We start from the raw sequence: 23,534 nt of genomic DNA, 5'->3' as shown, positions 1-23,534 counted from the left end.
CTATGGTTTGCAATGTGACTAGGTCAGACGAGATGATCATGATGGTCCTTTCTGGCCTTAATGTCTATGAGAACTTACTGTACCTTTTTAAAAAGAGAGCCTTGTTTTGTTTAAAAATGAACTCCTAAAATCAGAACAGAAAATAAAAGCTGAACCCAGAGAGCCTATACAGGATTGTTAAATATTTTCTCTACTAGATGGAGTTCCACAATAAAAACAGTCGAGTTTTCTTGTCTCCTTACCTATTTCTGGTATACAATCCTGAGTGTTACAAGATTCTTTTTCTTCCGGTTTAAGCTGTGGATCACATTGGTTACTGGGTGTCAGATCATCTGACAGACATCGTACTTCTCGAACCCGGAATCCTCCTTCACAGGATTTGGAACACTGAAATCAAATGACTTAAAATTCAGGAAGGTGATAATTTGTACTAGGAAACCCTCACAGAGAAAGGGGGCGTATACCCTTATCCAAAGCCTCCTTCTTTCCATTGACTTCAATAGGATTGGGAGCTTTAAAATGCTGACTAGAAAGTTATGGGAGTCATTTCCTGTTAGGGCTCAAGAAAAATCCCCTGTCCTCATGATCCCCAGGACAAATGAGCAAGACAAGGCTCTCTCTAAGAGAAATCACTTCAATTGAAATACTCTCATAGTACTCCCTTCTGGGGTACATTTTATCAACCATCCTGTTAGCTGGATGACAGGAAGCCAGAAAGATTGTTATAGATGTGAGCGGAATTCGAGGAACAATTTGTAGTGTGTGTGTGTGGGTGGGGGGAAAGGTTCCAACATGATGGAGTGAAAAACAACAACCCCAGCTGCAGCTCTTTCATAACAGTCAGTGTGATAACAATGGGAATGCTATTTTCCTGTCTGATGAGCAAGGGTCATTGCTTCTGCTCAGGGATTGGCCTGTACACCACACCAAATCAACCTCAAAGAGACTATTGAACAGACAGTGGGTGTCATGCTGTCTGGAGTGGTTCACGACTGTGAGTGCCTACCTCAGGGCACATTGTCAGACAACAGGGAAGACACCCCAAACTGATGGTGTTTTATACTTAGATTTCACCATGCCAGTGACAAATGTGAACTCCTGGATCACTATACCAGTCTTACCATGGAGTCACAGACAGACCCCTTAGACTCTCTAGTCTATCTTGCCACCCAGACAACTGGACTTTCTGATAAAAGGTCACTTAAACCAAAAATCACACCACATCAGGTTGCTTCCAGTCCCAAGAGACCAGTCACTTACCCCAGATCAAATGGTACTCTAGATCTTACACTAAAGACAACACTGGTAGCCAATTCTATAGTCAACTAGCTAAAGGTTTATTAGCTAAGAAAAGGAAGCAAGAATTACTGAGAGGTAAAGTAGGTAAAATATATGTACAGGTGAGTCACAGTTTGTAATTCCAAATGGTGGCAGTGATGCAATAAACTTTTCAGGGTTCCCAGATCAGGGCCATCCCTAGCCATTTAGGTGCCCTACGCAACCCCCCCGTGGTGGGGGGGGAGGGCGTGTGGGGCCCTAGGCCTCCCCGCCTAGGGTCTGGGAGGCAGGAGCTGGGGGGGGGCACTTTTGGGGGCCCTACAGGCCCAGAGTGGCCCGGGGGATTAGCGGGGTGCTGGAAACAGCCCGCTCCGCTTCCCTTGCCCTGGCCCCAGCCGTGTCGCTTGGGGAAGGGGGCTTGGGGGAAGAGATCCCACCTCCACACTCACTGGCAGTGGAGAGAAGCGGAGCAGCCTGGCCCCAGCCAGCTCTACTCCACCAGCTCCCAGCCACGACGCTCCGCTTCCCGCTGCCGGTGAGTGCAGGAAGGTTGGGGAAAGGACGCCCCCGCAGTCGCTGGCAGCTGGAAGCTGAGTGATGTGGCCCAGCCCACTCCGCTTCCCTTGCCCCAGCCCCAGACATGTTGCTCAGGGGGATGGGGTTAGGGAAAAGTTCCCCCCCCCCCCGCAGACTCACCGGTGGTGGGAAGCAGAGCAGCCCACCGCCAGCCAGCTCTACTCCACCAACTCCCAGCTGCGGGGCTCTGCTTCCCGCCGCCGGTGAGTCCGGGGGGTGAGAGAACCTATCCCTAACCCCCCTGACCAGCGACATGCCGCCGGTGAGTGTAGGGGGCATCCTTTCCCTAACCTCCCCACACTCACCAGCAGCAGGAAGCGGCATGCCACAGCTGGGAGCTGGCGGAGTGGAGCAGATTGGGGCCGGGTTGCTCCACTTCCCGCCTCTGCTGGTGAGTGCAGGGTCGCTGGGGGAAGAGGTGGAATGGGGGCAGGCCGGGGGCGGAGCAGGGGGGGAGGGTAAGAAGTGGGGTGGAGGGAGTTGTCCGGGCCTCCACACCCCCCTAGGGACGGCCCTGCCCCTTGCAGTGGGCGCAGCCCATGGAGGGGGGCCGGCCAGGGGATAGGGCTGGTCGCAGGGCTGGTGCTGCTGCCTACGCAGCATGCAGTTGCCTAGGGCACCATGAAATTTGGGGCAATTTGGTGCCGCAATTTTCAAGGTGCCCTATGCAGCTGCATATGCTGCATATGCCTAAGGATGGCCCTGTCCCAGATTGTCCCTGGGGAATCTCCGCTTTGCATCTGGTACACTTCCCTGTAGGAGTCCAAATAGACCAGAGATGAAGGATCTTTCCCTGAATCCATACTTATAGCTTCTTCTCATAAAAAATAAGCTGGCAGGGTCACTACCCATGTGGGCTTTTCCTCTGATGACGGAGAGAGAGGTACACATTTTGGGTCTTTGACCTCCGATCATCACAATGACCACTTGCTTCAAAATGAGCACTTTTCTGTTAAAGTTCTTCATATGCATTCCATAAGGTTTCTTTCTCTCTTTGATGGGTTATTTAGTTACAGGTGTTTACACAATGTAATGTTTGTTATTACACTATAACAGGATACCGATAAGTGAAAACAATGCAAGTAACATCCCATTAGTTTTCATGAAGTTTAAATACCAATATACTCTTATACATTTAACAATCATTTGACCTATGCTAATACACAAGTGAATTGGCCTGGGCCTTCAGCATGAGCTGGCACCTGGTCTGCCAGCATCACAGTAGGGAAAAGAGGGAAGGTGGGGGGAGAACTGTGATTCCTTAATCCCCAAACGCACTATACTTTCTCGTGGCAACTGTAACCAACTCCAGTGCCCTTTGATCAAAACACACAAGATTGTTTTAAAGTAAATGCAGCCTGCGTGAAATATATATGGAATTGATAGCCTAGGAGTCTTTAATTCACCCTCTAGCTACAGAAAATGTTCTGAAAAAACAAAATCTCGTTTTCTCTAGAGGAGAAAAATATTTATGGATACCATAAACATGCTGCAATGTGAAATTCATGTGCATTCTGCTCAACTGAACTAAACAGTTTTTGCACAGAACAAACATGGGTGATTGTGGAAATGAAAACTGAAGGGAGGGAAGACGGGACGGACAAGGGCAGCTGAGTCTTGACTACTGCTACAGCTCAGTGTCAAATGTAGCAAGCTGGAGTATCAGTGAAAGTCGCAGACCTATTTGCCACTTCTCTATCACTCTCTTGGGCTGACCTTACATACCCTACACACCCCCACATACAACGCTGGAGGACTGCAGGGGGCAAAGAGTTCTCCTCTGTGTCCTCTCCACTTCTTGGACCATCCTACTCAGCGTAATCACTGAAGTGCTGCTTCATTTTGGGAGCCAGGAGGACTTCACCAAAAGGGCCAAGTTCAGCCTGAGTCTAAAGAGAGTGCCATTCCATTGACTGCAGCGGAGCTGCACCAGGGCAGACATGAGCTGAATTTGGCCCTAAGAGAAGCTATAACATGTGGATCACAGATTTGCAGGGTGGCTTATTACTGTCTCAGCACTTACTCCTATACTTGCACATACCATTGGTAATTGCTGAGAGTTCTGCTCTGGTTCCTGGCACGTCTACTAAAATCAGACACAGAAACAGCACCTTCAAGTATTCTTGAAAACCCCCAAAGAGGATTAAGTGTTTTAAACAAAACAGCCAGTATCTTCACAAAGGTCTTTAAAAACTCCAGTCTTTGATAGTGGAGATTCACTTTGGCCAAAATTGGCTGTCAGCAACACCAACAGAAATCTGAAGAAATTCCAAAACATAAACATAAAACAACAACAGGAATAATACCTGACTCTCAGATAGTGCTTTTCATCAGAACATCTCAAAGCACCTCACAATTGCTAATTTGTTTAACCTCAGCCCTATGAGGTAGAGAAATATCATTTGCACCATTTTACACATGGGAAACTGAGGCACAGAGAGGTTAAGAAGCTTGACCAAAGTCACACAGGAATTTTGTGGCAGAGCACAGACTTGAACCTGGGTCTCACTTTAGACTGACTTCTGCTGAGTTACTCTGGATTTATGTTGATTTTATTGAGAGCCAAACATGAATTTTGGTTTTCAGAGAAGCACCCAAGAAACAGTTACAGGCAGAAATCTGGATTCTGGTCAGCTACTTTGTTTTATTTTGTTTCCCCCTCTGAAAGAGAGTGGCTAAAGTGTTCCCCCTTCTTTTCTGCTTTCCTTTAATGCCCTAAGCATGGCCAGATAAATGTCTAATGCAAGCAAGAGGACAAATAAAAAGCAATTTCTATCCTTAATGTCATGTGGGAAAAAAATGTCAGGAGGGATTTAGAATCATATTACTTTCAAAGGCACTTGCCTAAAGGTTTGCAGAAGGAAAATCAAATTGAGGGATCTGTGGGCTCTCCACACAAAGGACTGTCATTTTGGATTTGATTTAAGGCCATGGAGAGGAGTGAACTACAGCATTTGATAAGATGGCATCTAAGTGCTCATGAAACATATCACATGTCCTTCTGAGGAAATACTGGATTTTGGGTTTTCATTTTTGTGACAAATGTTCATTTTTCATCATAATTCTAATAAGCTACTTTGTCAAAGATGAGCAACGTTGGGAAGATATATGAAACCAGTCACTTGTGGCACTGGTGCACAGCAGCAGGCCCACCTCCTTGGAAATTGTTGATACATGGCACTCTCTACACAGTAAGCTCTACTCTCAGTGATGTTCTTGCTCTGTACTGTAGACTGTTTTATGGTAAATATCAGATTGCTTTGGGAACTGGAGCACATCCATCATTCTTTAGAATCCCTTAATTTTAAATGAAGTCATAATGCTGGAAAGAGGCACTTCTTAATGCTCTGGGTAATATCATTAAGGGGTGAAACCACTTAGTAACAGAAAAAATACATAATTTGCAATAATTATACTCAGCTATAGAGGGCCAAATTCATACCTCGTGTAAGCAGGCCCTATATCTTTATATTCTGTCTCATCTATTTGCTGAAGGACTGAAAGGATAACTGGATTTATCAAGTTTGATTTTGATCATTTACACCCATTTCCCTGGAATGGATCTCCAATAAAAGCCCACTCAGGCTTCCTAGTCTTAACACAGATGCTAAAAGAAAAGGAGTACTTGTGGCACCTTAGAGACTAACAAATTTATCTGAGCATAAGTTTTTGTGAGCTACAGCTCACTTCATCGGATGCATCTGATGAAGTGAGCTGTAGCTCATGAAAACTTATGTTCAAATCAATTTGTTAGTCTCTAAGGTGCCACAAGTACTCCTTTTCTTTTTGCGGATACAGACTAACACAGCTGCTACTCTGAAACAGATGCTAAGGACAGTTTATTGGTATTGCTCTTCACCCAGCAGTCAAATGAAACATGATTCATACAAAGAACTGGGGGATAATTCAAGATGCATGATTAATTAATAGAATATTATTAGGTCCAGTTGTAAGAACATTTCTATTTTTGCAGAACTGATTTTCCAAGTACAGCATGTATCAGTTGTTTAATCTTCTCCAATGCTAAATACTTAATAGCCATTTTTCAATGCAGACTTAGTTGCAAGAAAAACATCTGTATCAAATTTTAGTATTACATTCATGCTGATTTCATGGATTATTCAGAAACATACTGCATACTAACAGGTTTCAGAGTAACAGCCGTCTTAGTCTGTATTCGCAAAAAGAAAAGGAATACTTGTGGCACCTTAGAGACTAACCAATTTATTTGAGCATAAGCTTTCGTGAGCTACAGCTCACTTCATCGGATGCATACTGTGGAAAGTACAGAAGATCTTTTTATACACACAAACCATGAAAAAATGGGTGTTTACCACTACAAAAGGTTTTCTTTGCCCCCACACCCCACTCTCCTGCTGGTAATAGCTTATCTAAAGTGATCACTCTCCTTACAATGTGTATGATAATCAAGGTGGGCCATTTCCAGCACAAATCCAGGTTTTCTCACCCCCCACCCCCAAACCCACTCTCCTGTTGGTAATAGCTTATCTAAAGTAATCACTCTCCTTACAATGTGTATGATAATCAAGGTGGGCCATTTCCAGCACAAATCCAGGGTTTAACAAGAACATCTGGGGGTGGGTGGGAGTAGGAAAAAACACGGGGAAATAGGTTATTTTGCGTAATGACTTAGCCACTCCCAGTCTCTATTCAAGCCTAAGTTAATTGTATCCAATTTGCAAATGAATTCCAATTCAACAGTCTCTCGCTGGAGTCTGGTTTTGAAGTTTTTCTGTTGTAATATCGCAACTTTCATGTCTGTAATCGCGTGACCAGAGAGATTGAAGTGTTCTCCGACTGGTTTATGAATGTTATAATTCTTGACATCTGTTTTGTGTCCATTTATTCTTTTACGTAGAGACTGTCCAGTTTGCCCAATGTACATGGCAGAGGGGCATTGCTGGCACATGATGGCATATATCACATTGGTAGATGTGCAGGTGAACGAGCCTCTGATAGTGTGGCTGATGTGATTAGGCCCTGTGATGGTGTCCGCTGAATAGATATGTGGGCACAGTTGCAACGGGCTTTGTTGCAAGGATAGGTTCGTGGGTTAGTGGTTCTGTTGTGTGGTATGTGGTTGCTGGTGAGTATTGCTTCAGGTTGGGGGGCTGTCTGTAGGCAAGGACTGGCCTGTCTCCCAAGATTTGTGAGAGTGTTGGGTCATCCTTCAGGATAGGTTGTAGATCCTTAATAATGCGTTGGAGGGGTTTTAGTTGGGGGCTGAAGGTGACGGCTAGTGGCTTTCTGTTATTTTCTTTGTTAGGCCTGTCCTGTAATAGGTGACTTCTGGGAACTCTTCTGGCTCTATCAATCTGTTTCTTCACTTCCACAGGTGGGTATTGTAGTTGTAAGAATGCTTGATAGAGATCTTGTCGGTGTTTGTCTCTGTCTGAGGGGTTGGAGCAAATGCGGTTGTATCGTAGAGCTTGGCTGTAGACAATGGATCGTGTGGTGTGGTCAGGGTGAAAGCTGGAGGCATGTAGATAGGAATAGCAGTCAGTAGGTTTCCGGTATAGGGTGGTGTTTATGTGACCATCGTTTATTAGCACTGTAGTGTCCAGGAAGTGGATCTCTTGTGTGGACTGGACCAGGCTAAGGTTGATGGTGGGATGGAAATTGTTGAAATCATGGTGGAATTCCTCAAGGGCTTCTTTTCCATGGGTCCAGATGATGAAGATATCATCAATGTAGCGCAAGTAGAGTAGGGGCATTAGGGGACGAGAGCTGAGGAAGTGTTGTTCTAAGTCAGCCATAAAAATGTTGGCATACTGTGGGGCCATGCGGGTACCCATAGCAGTGCCGCTGATTTGAAGGTATACATTGTCCCCAAATGTAAAATAGTTATGGGTAAGGACAAAGTCACAAAGTTCAGCCACCAGGTTAGCCGTGACATTATCGGGGATAGTGTTCTTGATGGCTTGTAGTCCATCTTTGTGTGGAATGTTGGTGTAGAGGGCTTCTACATCCATAGCAGCCAGGATGGTGTTATCAGGAAGATCACTGATGGATTGTAGTTTCCTCAGGAAGTCAGTGGTGTCTCGAAGGTAGCTGGGAGTGCTGGTACTCCCTCCTCAGGGCCTACGCTACCAGCAATCCATCAGTGATCTTCCTGATAACACCATCCTGGCCACTATGGATGTAGAATAAATGGACACAAATCAGATGTCAAGAATTATAACATTCATAAACCAGTCGGAGAACACTTCAATCTCTCTGGTCACGCGATTACAGACATGAAAGTTGCGATATTTCAACAGAAAAACTTCAAAACCAGACTCCAGCGAGAGACTGTTGAATTGGAATTCATTTGCAAATTGGATACAATTAACTTAGGCTTGAATAGAGACTGGGAGTGGCTAAGTCATTATGCAAGGTAACCTATTTCCCCTTGTTTTTTCCTATCCCCCCCACCTCCAGATGTTCTTGTTAAATCCTGGATTTGTGCTGGAAATGGCCCACCTTGATTATCATACACATTGTAAGGAGAGTGATTACTTTAGATAAGCTATTACCAACAGGAGAGTGGGTTTGTGGCGGGGGGGTGGGGGTGGGGAGAAAACCTGGATTTGTGCTGGAAATGGCCCAACTTGATTATCATACACATTGTAAGGAGAGTGATCACTTTAGATAAGCTATTACCAGCAGGAGAGTGGGGTGTGGGGGCAAAGAAAACCTTTTGTAGTGGTAAACACCCATTTTTTCATGGTTTGTGTGTATAAAAAGATCTTCTGTACTTTCCACAGTATGCATCCGATGAAGTGAGCTGTAGCTCACGAAAGCTTATGCTCAAATAAATTGGTTAGTCTCTAAGGTGCCGCAAGTACTGCATACTAAGAAAGGCAATAAAAAAAAAGTACTCCCTCTTGAACCACAGTGAAATAACTAGTGGAAAGTCACTCTAGGTAACATCCCGAAACATTGCCATAGTGAAGGTTTCTCCCTTTTCTTTGTCCCATAAGGTATATTCAAACCCACACATATACAATGATAGTCAGGGTTTACTGGTCTGTGTGTAAAAAATTGTTTAGACAGAAAATGCCCCCCCTCTCTCTTTTATTTGATGTGGTCAGTTAGGAATCTAATAAAACAAACAAGCGGACAAAAAAAACCCTCCAGACACTTGGAACTATATAGAATTTGAGACCTCCCAACAACCTTATAAACAGTTAATTTCTATTTATTCTGATAAGCAGCATATTCTTCACTGATATTATTCCTGCAGATAGTATTACTTTTCCTAACATGGTGTAGTTTTTCTGAAACATTGGTTTCATGAATGTTAGTTCTCGTTATATTTTGTGGGCCAAATCTTCAACTGGGGTAAATCAATATAGCTTCTCTGAGGTCAATGTGTCTATGCCAAGTTATATCAGTTTAGGAGGCAGCCTTCTTTTGTGTTAGTTGCATTGAAAACTGGGATTGTATTCAAATTATATACAAAACTAGAAAATAAGTTGCAATATTTCCCAAATGCTTTTTGAGAGAGAGATGATGCTGGTGACGTTATTTATTATTTGTACAGTGCCCCAAATTGTGACAGGCAGTTTGCAGAAAAAAAAAATAAAGACATAGTATGGAAGAAGTTCAAAACAAGAACCAGATCATGCCAACACTGACTAATGAATACAGTTACTACTAGTGGGGGAATGGAAACGTTCATAGTTGTGAGCACTACACTTGTAGTTATTTTTTTTGCAGTACTGGACCCTACTACTGGAATTATTACATAAATGGATGGCTGAGAAAAACAACTGCAGAGATGAGGCAAGACAAAATTACAATATGAAGATCACATGTTTACTTAGCTATGGTACGTGCACATCTTGAAGGCTCCATTCAAGTTCTTTTTATGATAAAATAATTCCATAAATAATCTCCATTTATAAAAACGGGTAAATTAACTCCAGTGGGCTGCAGCATGTGTTTGTTATCAATTCCACTAGTAGCTGAGTGGTTTAGATCCTAATCTCCAAAAGCTTTTAAATCCTTTCCAAATCATTCTTGCCCTGGTGGTGCCCTTCTTTCCTGTATCATTCAGACCCAGCAGCAAATGTAAAACTACAATACCGCTTACAAGTCTCACTCAACTCAACAGTAATGACATGTTCGCCTCTCAGTGGGGAATTTCCCTGATATATCCTGACTATTCCAGAACATTTAGAGACCACTGCATTGCACATTATGCAGTCAATATGGGAAAGCGGCACACACATTGCTCTGCAATTTTTCGTGGGAGTCAAGAAATCGTATTAGGCAATCCTTGAGCTGGCTCTCTGAAATTTCTAGTCATTGTACAAGCGACGATGCAAATTCATTATATGATGAAAATAAGGGAAATTGCCCATACTAAGAGTCCAACTAGTACCTGCTGAGGTAAATAGAAAGATTTGCAAGATCATGCCATAAGAAACCCAGCAATATCAGAAAAGCTTATTAGCCATAATTAGTAATGTTTATTTATCAAGCCTATTTATAAGTTTATAGTATACAACCTAAACAAATGAAGAACATTAAATGATACGGACCTGATCTTAAAAGATGGAGATTCCAAAGTGATCGACTTGAAAAAGGGTCTGAAAGCTTGTCTACACAGATAAATTAATCTGGATTAAGATACGGTGTGGATTTAAAATGGAATAGCTATTCCTGATTAACTCCCTGTGTGGGCACTCTTATCCCAGAATAAGAATGCCTTAATCCAAATTAGTTTGATCCACTTGGATAAAAATAATTCAGTTTAAAGTACTTTTATTCCAGAATAAAAGCAGCCAGACAGGAAATTAATCAGGAATAGCTATTGCAGAATAACTCCCTGGGTAGCCAAGCCCTGAATAGAAATCTCTACTCCCTTTTAATTTAAAATAGGATTTGCCTGTGTTCAGCTTCTTGCAGGGTTACACCATATATCATGAATAAATATTGCCCCAGGATCATTTTAAATTCACAGTCACAAAGGGATATTCTTTAGGGGGAAAAAACTAACACAAGTCAGCCTCAAAGACCCTTGACTGTACTAAACTACAGCTGAAAACTTATTTAATCAATTTTACTGCAATTGTTTTCTGTTGTAGAAACATCAGAAAAAAATGCCATCAAGGAGCAGCTAGAAGAATGGTAGTTTTCTGATAAGCAGCTGCAGAAGAGAGCATTGTTGCATTATTGATTAAAATGGGCAGCTAAAACCACAATCACACACCACAAAACCACCACATTGTGACTGACGGCTGCGCTGCTGCAAAAGCTGTGGTGAGATCTCTAGCCTAGTGTCATAGAAAAATTGCTGACATTAATTTAATATCTGTTAAATAAGTTCCTTTCTACCTCACTTTAAGATCAATAAGAGTTTAAAGTTAAGTTATTTCTGATTTCTGAATTTGGCCAGAAGTATTTTTCTAGCTATTTCTTAGGGATCAAATGCCAGTTCCACTGTGGAATGGACTGACCATTTCATAAAATTCCTCTGGCATTTTAATTCACAGATTTATCAGTCACACAAAGCTGGCTATTCTCAGCAGAGCCTTTTCCATTTTTCCAGTTTAATGACACAATGCTGAGAATAGGGGCTCACTGTTCATTTGGAGGGCAACATAAAGCCAGATTGCCGTCTCCCAGTTAAACAGGCAATCTGGGGTCTTTGTGCCCAAGTGCCCCGTCCTCTACGGCCCACACACTCTAGCCCCATCCCAACTTGGATTCTCACTCATAAGTACCCTCATACCTGGTGAGGACTCACCAATTCTTCTTCGGACAGGCTGAGCCTATGTACTTCCCAGACCACTGTTCCCTCTATTCCGGAAGGCTGGGATCTATCCCAGAGAAGGAAAGACTCAGCCTCCACTTTGCCAAACACAGGACTATGTCTGGAGCGTTACCTCTGCCTAGAGCACCCCAGTAGAGTCAAGATCCAGGTGACAGCAACAAGGACCCCCTAAGCACATAGTCCTCTTCTGGGATGGTATTGGTGGGACCCCTCAAAGCAGTAGATTTCAGAGCTAACAATTAAGGTGAATGAGACAGTCCAAACTGAGTCTCCAGACTCAAGCAGAATCACTGTATTGCTTACACTTGAGTTTTCATAATCATGACAAATTTTTAAAATATAAAGCTGAAATTCTGAAGTATCACGAGTCCACGAGCGTTGCCCTAAGCACTGAGCCTACAGTACCATGGATAATTCTACTGACCTTGAAGTGAAACTTAATATTCTTTGTACATGAATTATATTGTAAATAAAACGTGCTTTGTGCTGTGTCAGTGTTGCAAAGTAGCTGGAAATCTTCCATAGAGGGCAGCCGAAGAGTCCCCCAACAGAAAGGAATCTGGCTTGACACCATAGCATTTCAGATGTCTACATTCTCTTTTATCTGATTAACTAAATCCCACATTAGTTTACCCTCACTGCAGCTGAGGAGATTTGGGAGTGTGGAGGAAGCTCTACACCATTTTTCTGCTCCATTCATCATGGACAAGCTGGGGGCCATAAGCGGCATAAAGACTGCTCTAAATTATGTTGTCTGCAGTGGTCCCATAGGGTATGTCTTCACTACCCACCGGATCGGTGGGCAGCGATCGATCCAGCGGGGATCGATTTAAAATTTAAAATCGATCCCCGAGCGCTCTCCCGTTGACTCCTGTACTCCACCGCGGCAACAGGCGCAGGCGGAGTCGACGGGGGAGCGGCAGCAGTCGACTCACCACGGTGAAGACACCACAGTAAGTCAATCTAAGTACGTAGACTTCAGCTATGTTATTCACGTAGCTGAAGTTGCGTAACTTAGATCGATCCCACCCCCTAGTGTAGACCAGGGCATAGGGACAAGGATCAGGTGAAGTAGTATAAGCTCCATTCTTCCTCAGCATGCCCCCTATATGGAGGGAGACATGGGTGATGCAGAGGCAGCCGCACTACCTGGGGATTGCTTTCTGTTGGGGTTTCAGAGTAGCAGCCGTGTTAGTCTGTATTCGCAAAAAGAAAAGGAGTACTTGTGGCACCTTAGAGACTAACCAATTTATTTGAGCATAAGCTTTCATGAGCTACAGCTTATGCTCAAATAAATTGGTTAGTCTCTAAGGTGCCACAAGTACTCCCTTTCTTTTTCTGTTGGGGGACTCTTTGGCTGTCCCTGTAGGGAAGATTTCCAGCTGCTTTGCCCCCAGAGACAGCAGAAAGCAGGTTTCATTTACAATATAATTCACGTGCAGAGAATATGAAGTCTCACTTCAAGGTCAATATTATTCCCCATGTGATGTTTTTCATATAAATACAAAGGAGATGGTCAGAGATGCACCATTCTGGCTTGAATATAGAAAAGAAAAAAAGGACTTACTGTGCTCCACTCTGTATTAAACCACTTAGCCCCACAGGGTTTGAGGTAGCAGGACTGCTGGCTGGGCGGTCTTTCCAAAAATGAACATTCATAAGGGTTCAACACATCAAAACTGCCTTCCGTTTTTCTAATACAAATGACTTCTCTCTGTTGGGTTCCGCTGCCACATTCAATTGAACACTGCATCAGGGAACAGAAAGAGCGGTGGAAGTCACATAACAGCATACCTCTGATATTCTAGTCACATACTCTTGCTACTTTCATAAATTAAATATGCATTTTAGACTAGACCAGAGGGATAGTCACACTTTATAAGTATTAATGTTCTGAAGGAGGAAGCTTTAAAGCTTGGTTTGCTTATGCTCCAAGTCCCTGTATACAAATCTGGACTGCAACATTCTAAAGTCTTTTTGTACATCCTTGTTCCCTGCCTCCACTGAACGGAGGCAGATCTTTCTTCTCATCCCCAGCACTGCAGTCCTGATTATTCACTCTTTCCTATGCCCTGCCCACAGCCCAACTTTATTTTATGCTAGGAAACTGCAGGTGAAAAGTGGACTTGAAATATTGCTGCCCCGGGAAATATTATACATAACACTTAACCTTAATACTGCCCCGAGGCCCTGATTCAGCAATGCACTTCAGCACATGCTTATAATTAAGTTTCTGAGTAGTCCCATAGAAGTCAGTGGGATTACTCATATCCTTCAAGGTTAGCCTGTTTAAGTGCTTCACTGGCTCATGGCTATATAGCCTTTTGTCACATTTTTGTTTAGGGGAGAGGGATAGCTCAGTGGTTTGAGCATTAGCCTGCTAAAAACCCAGGGTTGTGAGTTCAATCCTTGAGGGGACCATTTGGGATCTGGGGCAAAAATTGGGGATTGGTCCTGCTTTGAGTAGGACTAGATGACCTCCTGAGGTCTCTTCCAACCCTGGTATTCTATGATTTTATGAACTTGCAAGTTCTAGGTTTACAGGTTCTATCCTTTGTACTGTTCCATATGGCTAACCAGTAAACAAATGACACACAAGATTTCTATTGTTTATTTATTTATTTGGGCACCAAAGTTCATTTTTCAAAACTGTCCATAAGGAAACAGGTTTCAGAGTAGCAGCCATGTTAGTCTGAATCCGCAAAAAGAAAAGGAGGACTTGTGGCACCTTAGAGACTAGCGAATTTTTTGAGCATGATGCATCCGATGAAGTGAGCGGTAGCTCACGAAAGCTTATGCTCAGATAAATTTGTTAGTCGCTAAGGTGCCACAAGTCCTCCTTTTCTTTTTTCATAAGGAAACAGGATTACTTGGTTTAAAAAAAGAAATCCTTACATTTGTCGTACTGAAGCAGCTAAGGTACTACCCGGTCTTGTTACCCAAAATCAGGGTCAAATTTTCAGAGGTGCCTAAGTCTCATTGACTTTCAAATGAGAATTAGGGCTAGTCTACACACAGTTTTTACAATGCTTTAATTATCTCAGTTTAGAAGTTTTATACTCGTATAACTGCATCCACATTAGGTAATTGTACCACCTAAATCGGTTTCTAAACTGGCATAGATAAAGCAGTACAAAAACTGCGTAGCAAACCCCTTAAGCTCCTGAATGCCTACATAACGTGGAAAATGGGACTTAGATTCCTGTCATTTAGTTTTGAAAAGTTTGCCCCCTAAACTGGAATACCTATCTTGTAGATCACTCAGAAGCAATGGAAGATATATAGCATTTAGTCAGCACGTGATAAAGAAGAGTTATCAGAAACACACTTGGAGGATTTAGTGAAAGCCAACAAAACATTTTCCCCCCAGTAAATTTCTAAACAAAATCACATTCTGAATGGATTATGTCAGGAAACTTTTGTGTTTCCTCTTGAGGATATGACAGCTGTAACTGTTGATTTGAATTCAGAGCATGAAATTCCAACAAATGTGAACATTACCAAAACCAAACCAAAAAGGATACTCTGACTAAAGCCATGACAACACCATTAGCTTAGTTTCCCAAACTACGTTAAAAGTAAAGAAGCAAAAGGTGTAAACACAGGATTCTTTATCTTTACATTTCACAGCTGTTGTTTGATTTCTGTACTTGGTCTCAGCATATTATATTTACATGGCAGTTTCTTTTTCTTACTTATAGAAAGAGGAAGGTCCATCGCTGTCTTGAGAACTATTGCACACTTTTTATCACAAGGATTTATTTTGCTCATGAAGTAAACTTTATAGCAAACTTAGGTTAAACATTGAGACAATATACTTTCACGAAGCTAAAATATGATATTAAACTGAAATAAGTTGGAGGCTTTCCACTCTAAAGAAACATTTTGTTATGTTTGAGCATGACTGGTTTTAAAGTTCGTAATGTGATAACATATAACTTGAACCAGGCCAGTATGGGATACAAATTTCTGTGAGGCTCTGTGAAAAGGAACATTGAGGATAAACACTGAGAACCCTATATTTATTCACTAGGTTTCAGGAGCCAATTTAGCTTACAGTGACCATCTGAAAATAAGGCTCACAGGCGCAGGCTGAACAAGGCACAAATCAGGAAGCTAATCTGTTAGGATATATCCTAAGAATACTAAGGGATGTTAATCACAACCTTGTACATTAGAGTCTCTTTTTAAGGCCTAAAGAGAGACTCACAACAAAATTTATCTTATGTCCTAGCCTGTGAACCATTTAATAATATTTACTTACGGCCAGCAAACTAGCCTCTACTTTGCCAAATGCATGACAATAGCCTAAAAAACACTTTCTGTTTTGCCTTGGTTTTCATTAGTGGAATGGAACATATGTATGAGCATATAATACAGATCAGATGACATCAATGAAAGAGTTTTACTTCTTTTCATAGGAAAAGACTATCACCACCACAAACATTTTCCGGTGAACTCTCTTACAGGCTTTCTGTAGTTGTGAATTGTTGATACAGGGCTGGGAAGTTGAGGGAATATTGCTTGATCATCCAACTCTTCTACACTACTGGCCTAGCTAGCACTAGCAAAACTCAGATCCTTTTAATTCTCCACTGGTGGCAGCAATGGTAGATATGCGGGTGGAGGCACGGGGGAGGTGGTTTTTTACCATGTATTATCATGAATTTGCTTTCGTGGTGCATATAACCTCTCCTTTGCTGTCCATGAATGGTCATATGCACAAGTTCTTGTCTGAAATAGTGTTAACAGACAAAAGGTCTTGTGAATATTGGAGTGAATATGTAATTTCATATTACAAGAATATAACAATATTTTCATGCTTACAATCTTAAATGGACGATGGTTTAAGATGGGTCTTAATATTAAAATATTCTCCCGAAGCCTCCATCACAGATGCAGCCAAAAAGAAAACACTGGGTTGCCTCCATTGGCCTTCCAACAGAATGCATAACACTAGGATAAAAGACAGTGATGCCCACAGGTACCGTCAGGCTCCAAGACACATGCTGCTAAATATGCTGCGGGAATGCTGGGTGGGAGGTGATGTGTCCAGTTCCATCTCATGAATGTTGCTTAAACAAGACATTTGGAGGCTTTTAATATGCATTGCCAATGGTGACGATAAGATGGTTTGACTATCATTAATAGGGATTGTATCATTGAGAACTGGCCTTGAGAGGACTGAAATCATCAATGGCCATCAATCATCAATCTGTCTGCTGGCACTTTCTGGTCACATTGCCTGCCCTTCTGGTTAAACAAAGTCCCGGCACATCAAGCTCTGAAGATTGGACTTGATGCCGGGAGGGGACCCAGCCCAGTTGTGGACTGGCGGTGGTCGCACAGTTGCCCACAATTAACCTGGCTGCACCAAATTAGTAAAAACCCTGTGGTGCTCTTAGATGCCAGGAATAAAGCATACTGAGTCATGGACACTCGGCTCTATGGACCTCTGCTGTCTAAGTGTAGGGTTGTTGTATGCCACCTGTGCAGCTGCTTTTCCTCTCCAAAGTTCATGTAGGTCCTACAGGGTTTAATAACTGCTCTTATTTAACATCTATTAACTACCATTAAGAGATATTGTGATGACACAAGCTGTAATGCCAGCATTACCCTGGTGACATGCAGCTATATTAATTCTTTTCATAAGCTTTGGCTATGGACAATGTGTTCTCCTACCTCTTTCAGTGCATGTGCAAATTGGAGCCTGGATGGAAAACAGCTGACTCAAGCAGAACCCCAGAAAGAACTGCATGCATCTGATGAAGTGGGTTCTACCCCACAAAAGCTTATGCCCAAATAAATTTGCTAGTCTATAAGGTGCCACAAGTACTCCTCATTCTTTTTTTAGAAAGAACAACGTAATGCTAAATGAAAAGGCTATTGCTTCAAGGACCTGGTGAGCATCTTTATCTAGCCCTCAGTTGGAGGTATCTGCCCACCTGCAGTTAGTATTTGTTTTTTATACTGCAGTGACACCTAGGAGCTCCAGCCATGGATTGGGACCCACTTGTGCTACACACTGTACAAAAACTTAGTGCGGAGCCTGATGGTCATAGTGTAGGGTCATTACTAACACAAAAGGTGAGTCATCAAAAGTTTCTTCTTCTCTCTCTGGCTAACAAAAACACTCCATCCATTCTTCTATGCATATGGCCTGGTCATGATGGCTCTTGCATTCATCATTTCCTTGCTTACTTATTGTAACTCTTGGATCAAGATAAGATGTTTAAAGAGGAAGCTGCAGCTGGTACAAAGTGAGTGGGTTGAGTTGATGAGAACAAATTGCACTGGTGCTCTGCATCTTTCAAGGACTTCTGGATCTACATCAGAAACCTCTGATTGCTCTATTTAGCCTTTATGTGATTAAACCATATTATCTCAAGGACCAGCTGTCCTAGGACCTGCCACATCACCTACCAATGTTCACTTCATTGTACCCAATATCTCCAGCAGCCAGCAGGCTCTGGAACACTCCTCCAAATGAGACCAGGAAAAGTCTAGTCCTTGCAAGACTTGTGTCTTCACCAAAGCATTCCTCAAAGAGTCAGAGCAGATGAGAAGACAAACCCAACAGCATCCTCAAAGACAGATGATGAAAACCTAACCAAAGAGGAGGATGGCCAATTGGCTCATCATTACACACAGATCTCACTGTTTTCTACAAGTGCCTACAATGAGTATTTATTATTATTAATATTATAATAGATGGATTTTTTCCTTTCTAGACAAAACCTCCCTAGACCCTTTATGTTACCAAAAGTGTTACAAATCTTTATGACATTTTGTTTGATAGTGACCTGTTTGTTTTTGCAAACACTGAGCAAAAGAAAAAACCCTAACTGATTACATTCACCAAACGACCACACAATGTGTGAAATAACTGCACATATCCAGGACTCTGCTCTGTCCTACCAGCCTTCCCTGCACCTTGTGCCTGTAGGGATCGGGTGTCACTGGCCCTGTGGCAGCACAGGGATCCCTCTGGAGCTCCGCTGTCTAGGTCATCTTGCTGATTCCCATGACAGCGGGGCTGCAAAGAGCTCCCAGTGCTACTGCAGGAGCCATCCAGAAGCAGGGTGGCCTCCCACATGGCCTGGGGCATGTCCTCGTCCTCACAGTCCTGGCCAGGGGGTCTCTGCTGTAGTATCCAAACCTCTGTATTATCTGAATCCCTTCCTTGTCCCCCAGCCTTAAGTACATGCGGGGACAAGGAAGGTATTTGGATAATATCGAGGCTTGGATAATAGCGTTTTGGATGATCCTGAGTATACTGTACCTGCACTGGACATCTGCCATGAGTCTTACTTACTAAGGTGTGACATTGAAACATAACCCTCCCTGCTCCACTATCTCTGGGTCCCAAACCTGCTGTGGGGAAGGCAAAAAAAACCTACCCCACCTCACCCAGACTAGTGGTGACCCAGCCCCCAAAGGAAAAGGGCAACTAGTGTAATGCCCAGAGCAGGCCAAGAGGAAACCCAGTTCTTCTATGGTTACATGGCTGGGAGGGTGCTGCCAACCATGTCCAGGTGAAAGGGGGCTTCTCCGGTCCTGCGTGGGATATAAATACTCTCCCAGTTAGCTGGAAGGGCAGCCCCCCCGCACCTCTGACCTCATCCAGCCATTTCCTGCTCCCCACTCCATCCAGTAAACTTTTCCCTTCTTGCTCCTCTGCTACTAATTGCAGAGTGAGCCCTTAAAGGGGGCAACAATACAGAGGCAGTGATCAGGATGTGTCCCCTCTGTGTGTGTGTGTGTGCGTGTGAGAGACTATATCCCACGTCTGCTTTCGGGGGGCGGGGGTTAACCTTCCTCTGAAGCATTTGGTGTTGACTACTGGCAGGATACAGGGAATGCACCTTGGATCTGATCCAGTCTGGCAATACCCTGTTTGGTATGGTTACAATCAGTAAAATTGGTTAGTCTCTAAGGTGCCACAAGTACTCCTTTTCTTTTTAGTACTCCTAGAGAAATCCAACACTCTGTTGCTACCAGCACACTTCTTTGTTTGTTTGTTGTTTTTAAAAGGGAGGGATGTGTTCACTGATACTGCTCCTGATTCAAGCAGGATTATAATCATGAATCCTTTGAAGGTTAGAGTTCATTTCTTCAGCCTTACAAATTCTCATATTGTGTGTGGTTTTTAGAAAATGCCTGAATCTGCCAGGGTTTTCCTTCAGTCTTTGCACATATCTATGTGAGGTGGTGTTGGTTCCAGGCTGAAATGGAAATTTGGCTGACATGGGCTCTTATTGCTTGTTTAAAGGTTAAATACACACAATACTGTTCCTGGCATTGTTTGAAAGGCTTTTAGAAGATTATTCCAGCAGCATATTGGTTTCTGTGTTGAATAAAGGGGTATGATTTTCAAAGGCTTATTCTGGCCTAAAACAATTGAGTGTTATTAATAATGGGGATTTTGTTTATGTTTTGGGTGGAATTTTGTGATCCCTTGACCAGATACCCACAAAAACCTTGGCACCAATGAAAAAGTACAGGGTGTGTTGAGAAAATCAGCATACAGTTTACCTAGGATATTCTAACATGCACATATAGCAAAAGCTCAGAATCATGTAATTCCTGCAGCAGAGAGGCTGCAAACTACCCGTAACAGCACAGAGATGGGCACTGTGTCATACTCTTATCAGGAAGAACATCAGTAAATCAGCTACTGAACAGAATAAACAACAGGAGAAACAGCATAGCTGCATTTTCTTTAACTGTTACATAGAACATCACTGCCATTCCCCTCCTTCAGCGATTCTACCCAGAAAGCTTTAATAGTCAGCCAAAGCTCCAGAAGCTGCCCTGACTGCGCTCCTTTCCCTGGGTGGAATAGAGCTCATATCCTCTTAGGATAATACTATTTCTATTTCAGAGAGATGCAGTTATATGTGGAATTTCTGGTTGTAATCCTGGTTCTGTTGAAGTCAATAGGAGTTTTGCCATTAACTTCAGCGCGGCCAGTATGTTTATACAAATAGAATGTGATCCAATGTTTCAATAGCTCTGATTCATTTTCTCTATTTTAAGCTTGTTTAACTCAATGGAGAAGGCAGGGTGGTGACTTTGTCAAGGACAACGAGTACCAAGTTGTGATAGGTCAGTGAAATAAGAAAAACAAGAGGAAATGGCAAATTAAAACACAAGCTATACTAATGGTAAAGCGCTGCACACTATCTTCTGCTTTTTTAGTATCTCAGCAGTATGCTACCTCACTTGTCCAGCCACTCCATTCCACTCCCACTAGTGTCCTCTTAAGTCATACAAATTCCCCACAGTGTTGTCTTTTCAAACTAGTCATTGTTAGGGTGGAGACTTTGTGTGATAAGAGTGAAGAGATTTTTAGTTTTGGGTGCAGTTTGAACCTTCAGGGGTGACAAAGAAATTGAAGTGAAATATGGGGGTCTCGTTTCAGAGAGACTAAAACTCTGGCTTAGTTCTAGATCAGATGTGTAGTTAAAGCTATGAAACAGGTCCCCTGTGTTACCAATTTGTAATCAATAATCACAATTGTCAACATATGTCTATTTGAGCAGACTATATAAAATGATCCTAGTTTTGTGTATTTTATTGTAACTGCAAGGATACATAGCACTAATAGATTTTTGGTATGTGTCCTGGGTGAAATATGAGAGAGATTTTCTTCTGTTCCTGAATAGTTACAAAGGAAACACATGCACAGATTATGAACAAGGTTTACCACAGGACTCAGAATAGGTACAAAATAATAAATTACATTTGCTAAAATCTTTGATGAGTTACTATACAGTAAATGAGTTTGGAATCAGGAAAAAATTGAATGAATTAATGACATTCTTGATTTTTGCAAGAGATTCATTTAGATGATTTAATTGTTTAATACTGATGACAGATTCATCTGCTTTGAATGCAGTGGCCAAGTCCGAGAAAAAGGACTGTCTAAGCATTTTAAAATGGGCATAGGTAGAAATTTTCTTATAAATGAATCCAAAATGGCAGCCACGTTAGACTCAATAGCTGGTTTAAAAACTTAAAATGCCTCTTTTTTCCATTTCAAAATACATACTTGAGCATTGCTTCAACTTATGCCCTGTGATATGTGTTTTCAATGGAAAAGAATGCTTTTATGATTTAAAACTTTGGAATTCTGCTTCCCAGATTTAGGTTTGGCGGCGATAACCACTGCATTGTCTCATATCAGTGAAATTCTATTCTCTTATTTTCTAAAATATTGTTATTGGTATAGCTCTTAGATAATGTAATTTAGAGGTGGTTTCTGACAATCTGTTGAATAAAGGACAAGTCTGCTGAAAAGCACTTGGAGTCCTGATGGTATTTTATTACTGATTTTCTTGAGAATGGTTGTGAAAGCTAAAAGTATAATTTTATTTCATAATAACTTCTGTTCTTCACAACAGGTCTGAACATCCAGGACTTGAGCAACAACTGTCAATAAATGTAAAAGGATTTATCATTAACTAGTAATTAAACTGTGTGCACAGCAACATATGTGATTCTGAATATATTTCCGACTGCAATTCTTTGTAGAGAATGCATTCTCACCACTTCTGCAAGAAAACCACTTGCACATACATGGACTCTGATGTCAAGAAACACTTCAACAACCTCGAGGAGACTGAAGACTATTTCATTGTAACTATGATATATGCAGATGTTAATGCCCTCCCAGCCACAAAATACCCACTATTTACAGGATTCCTCACTGATGATTTGGTTGCAATAAGTTTTGTGAAGCAGCATGTATCCTCTTACTAGGATCTAGCTCCCAACTACAGCACTGTGTGTCACCAAACTCTCACAAATGGACTGAACAGGCCTAGGGAAAGACATAAAAGGCCTGTGTACTTTCTGCACAACTGCTGATCTCCAGAGTTCAATTTTTTGGATGTCTTTAGGTTGACAGCAATTCAGTTGCCGAAGTACTTTTAAAAGGAAAGGCTGCCTATGATCAAAGAGCAGGGAGATTTGGAAAACATCTTGTAGCATGTGGAATTCGGAGGAAAAGCTGAGACACAACAACAGACAATATCCTCAAATGTTGTTAATGCCTGAGAGAATTTGCTACAGGAAACAGCCATCACCCATCAGACAAGGAGCTGCAGGTGCCATTACAGGTGCAGTAATGTTTTCAGATAGAGGGGATTCTCCTTCCTCAGGAAGGGTTCGCTAGAAGTGGCTGGAAAGCGTGTCTTCCATCTTCTGTGCTATATGGAACCGAAATGGGGCAGCAACGAAACAGGCACATTGTTCGTAAAGGAGGTGTTCTGGTTACCCTCTGAGATGTTCTGTTCTTTGGAACACAGATACTTCAGATCTATTAAATCAATGCAGTTCTCCCCTTACTCTACTCTTTCCCTTTTTACGTTGTTAAATGTGTTATTTATTGTATTGATGTTCAAATGTTCAGAAATTCCTATGCTGTAAAGGATACAGATTAAAAATACAAATAATATATTTCATGTGTTCAGTGTTCAAGCTTCTAGTCTATCTCCATTGTGGCTCAATGTCTAGAAAAGGCCTCTGGGCAGAATCATATCTGAACATGGGATGGTGCACCAGAAGCATGCTTATGGCTTACAACTATTTCTTGCCCCATTGACCGTCTGAGTTCAGTCTTTGCTCTGAAGGAATGTGCGGACAATACTGACAGCTGGGCTACATTGGAGTTGCTTTCATTTCAACTTATGTACAAGTCATTTCTTCATGGCCCCAGTTTTTGTTGGCACTTGCATGGACATTAACAACCTTAGTATCGTTTTTGACCACACCTTTTCTGCAGAAAGCCCTATATGTGGTAAAAATGGCATTTTTATGTTGAAAAGGCCTTGTGATTTGTTATCTGATTGCTGACAGCCAAATTCCTCTTGCTGGAACAACGTGCAGGACC

General features: G+C 42.2%; 1 protein-coding gene across 4 annotated transcripts in view; it reads right to left on the bottom strand.

The window, feature by feature from the left end:
• The window catches only part of THSD4 (thrombospondin type 1 domain containing 4), a 599,697-nt gene that overhangs the window by 8,431 nt on the left and 567,732 nt on the right, over window positions 1-23,534 (bottom strand). For all 4 annotated transcript variants that reach the window (XM_027818796.3, XM_043523831.1, XM_043523832.1 and 1 more), the window contains 2 exons: window positions 13,206-13,385; window positions 243-387 (listed from right to left, as the gene is read on the bottom strand). In XM_027818796.3, the coding sequence (XP_027674597.2) occupies window positions 243-387; window positions 13,206-13,385 (325 nt within the window). The remainder of the gene's footprint in view (window positions 1-242; window positions 388-13,205; window positions 13,386-23,534) is intronic.

The sequence above is a fragment of the Chelonia mydas genome, chromosome 10 (genome assembly GCF_015237465.2).
Source record: "Chelonia mydas isolate rCheMyd1 chromosome 10, rCheMyd1.pri.v2, whole genome shotgun sequence".
Classification (NCBI taxonomy): Eukaryota; Metazoa; Chordata; order Testudines; family Cheloniidae; genus Chelonia; species Chelonia mydas.
The sequence above is the reverse complement of the archived record's forward strand: the minus strand, read 5'-3'. Positions and strand labels throughout refer to the sequence as shown.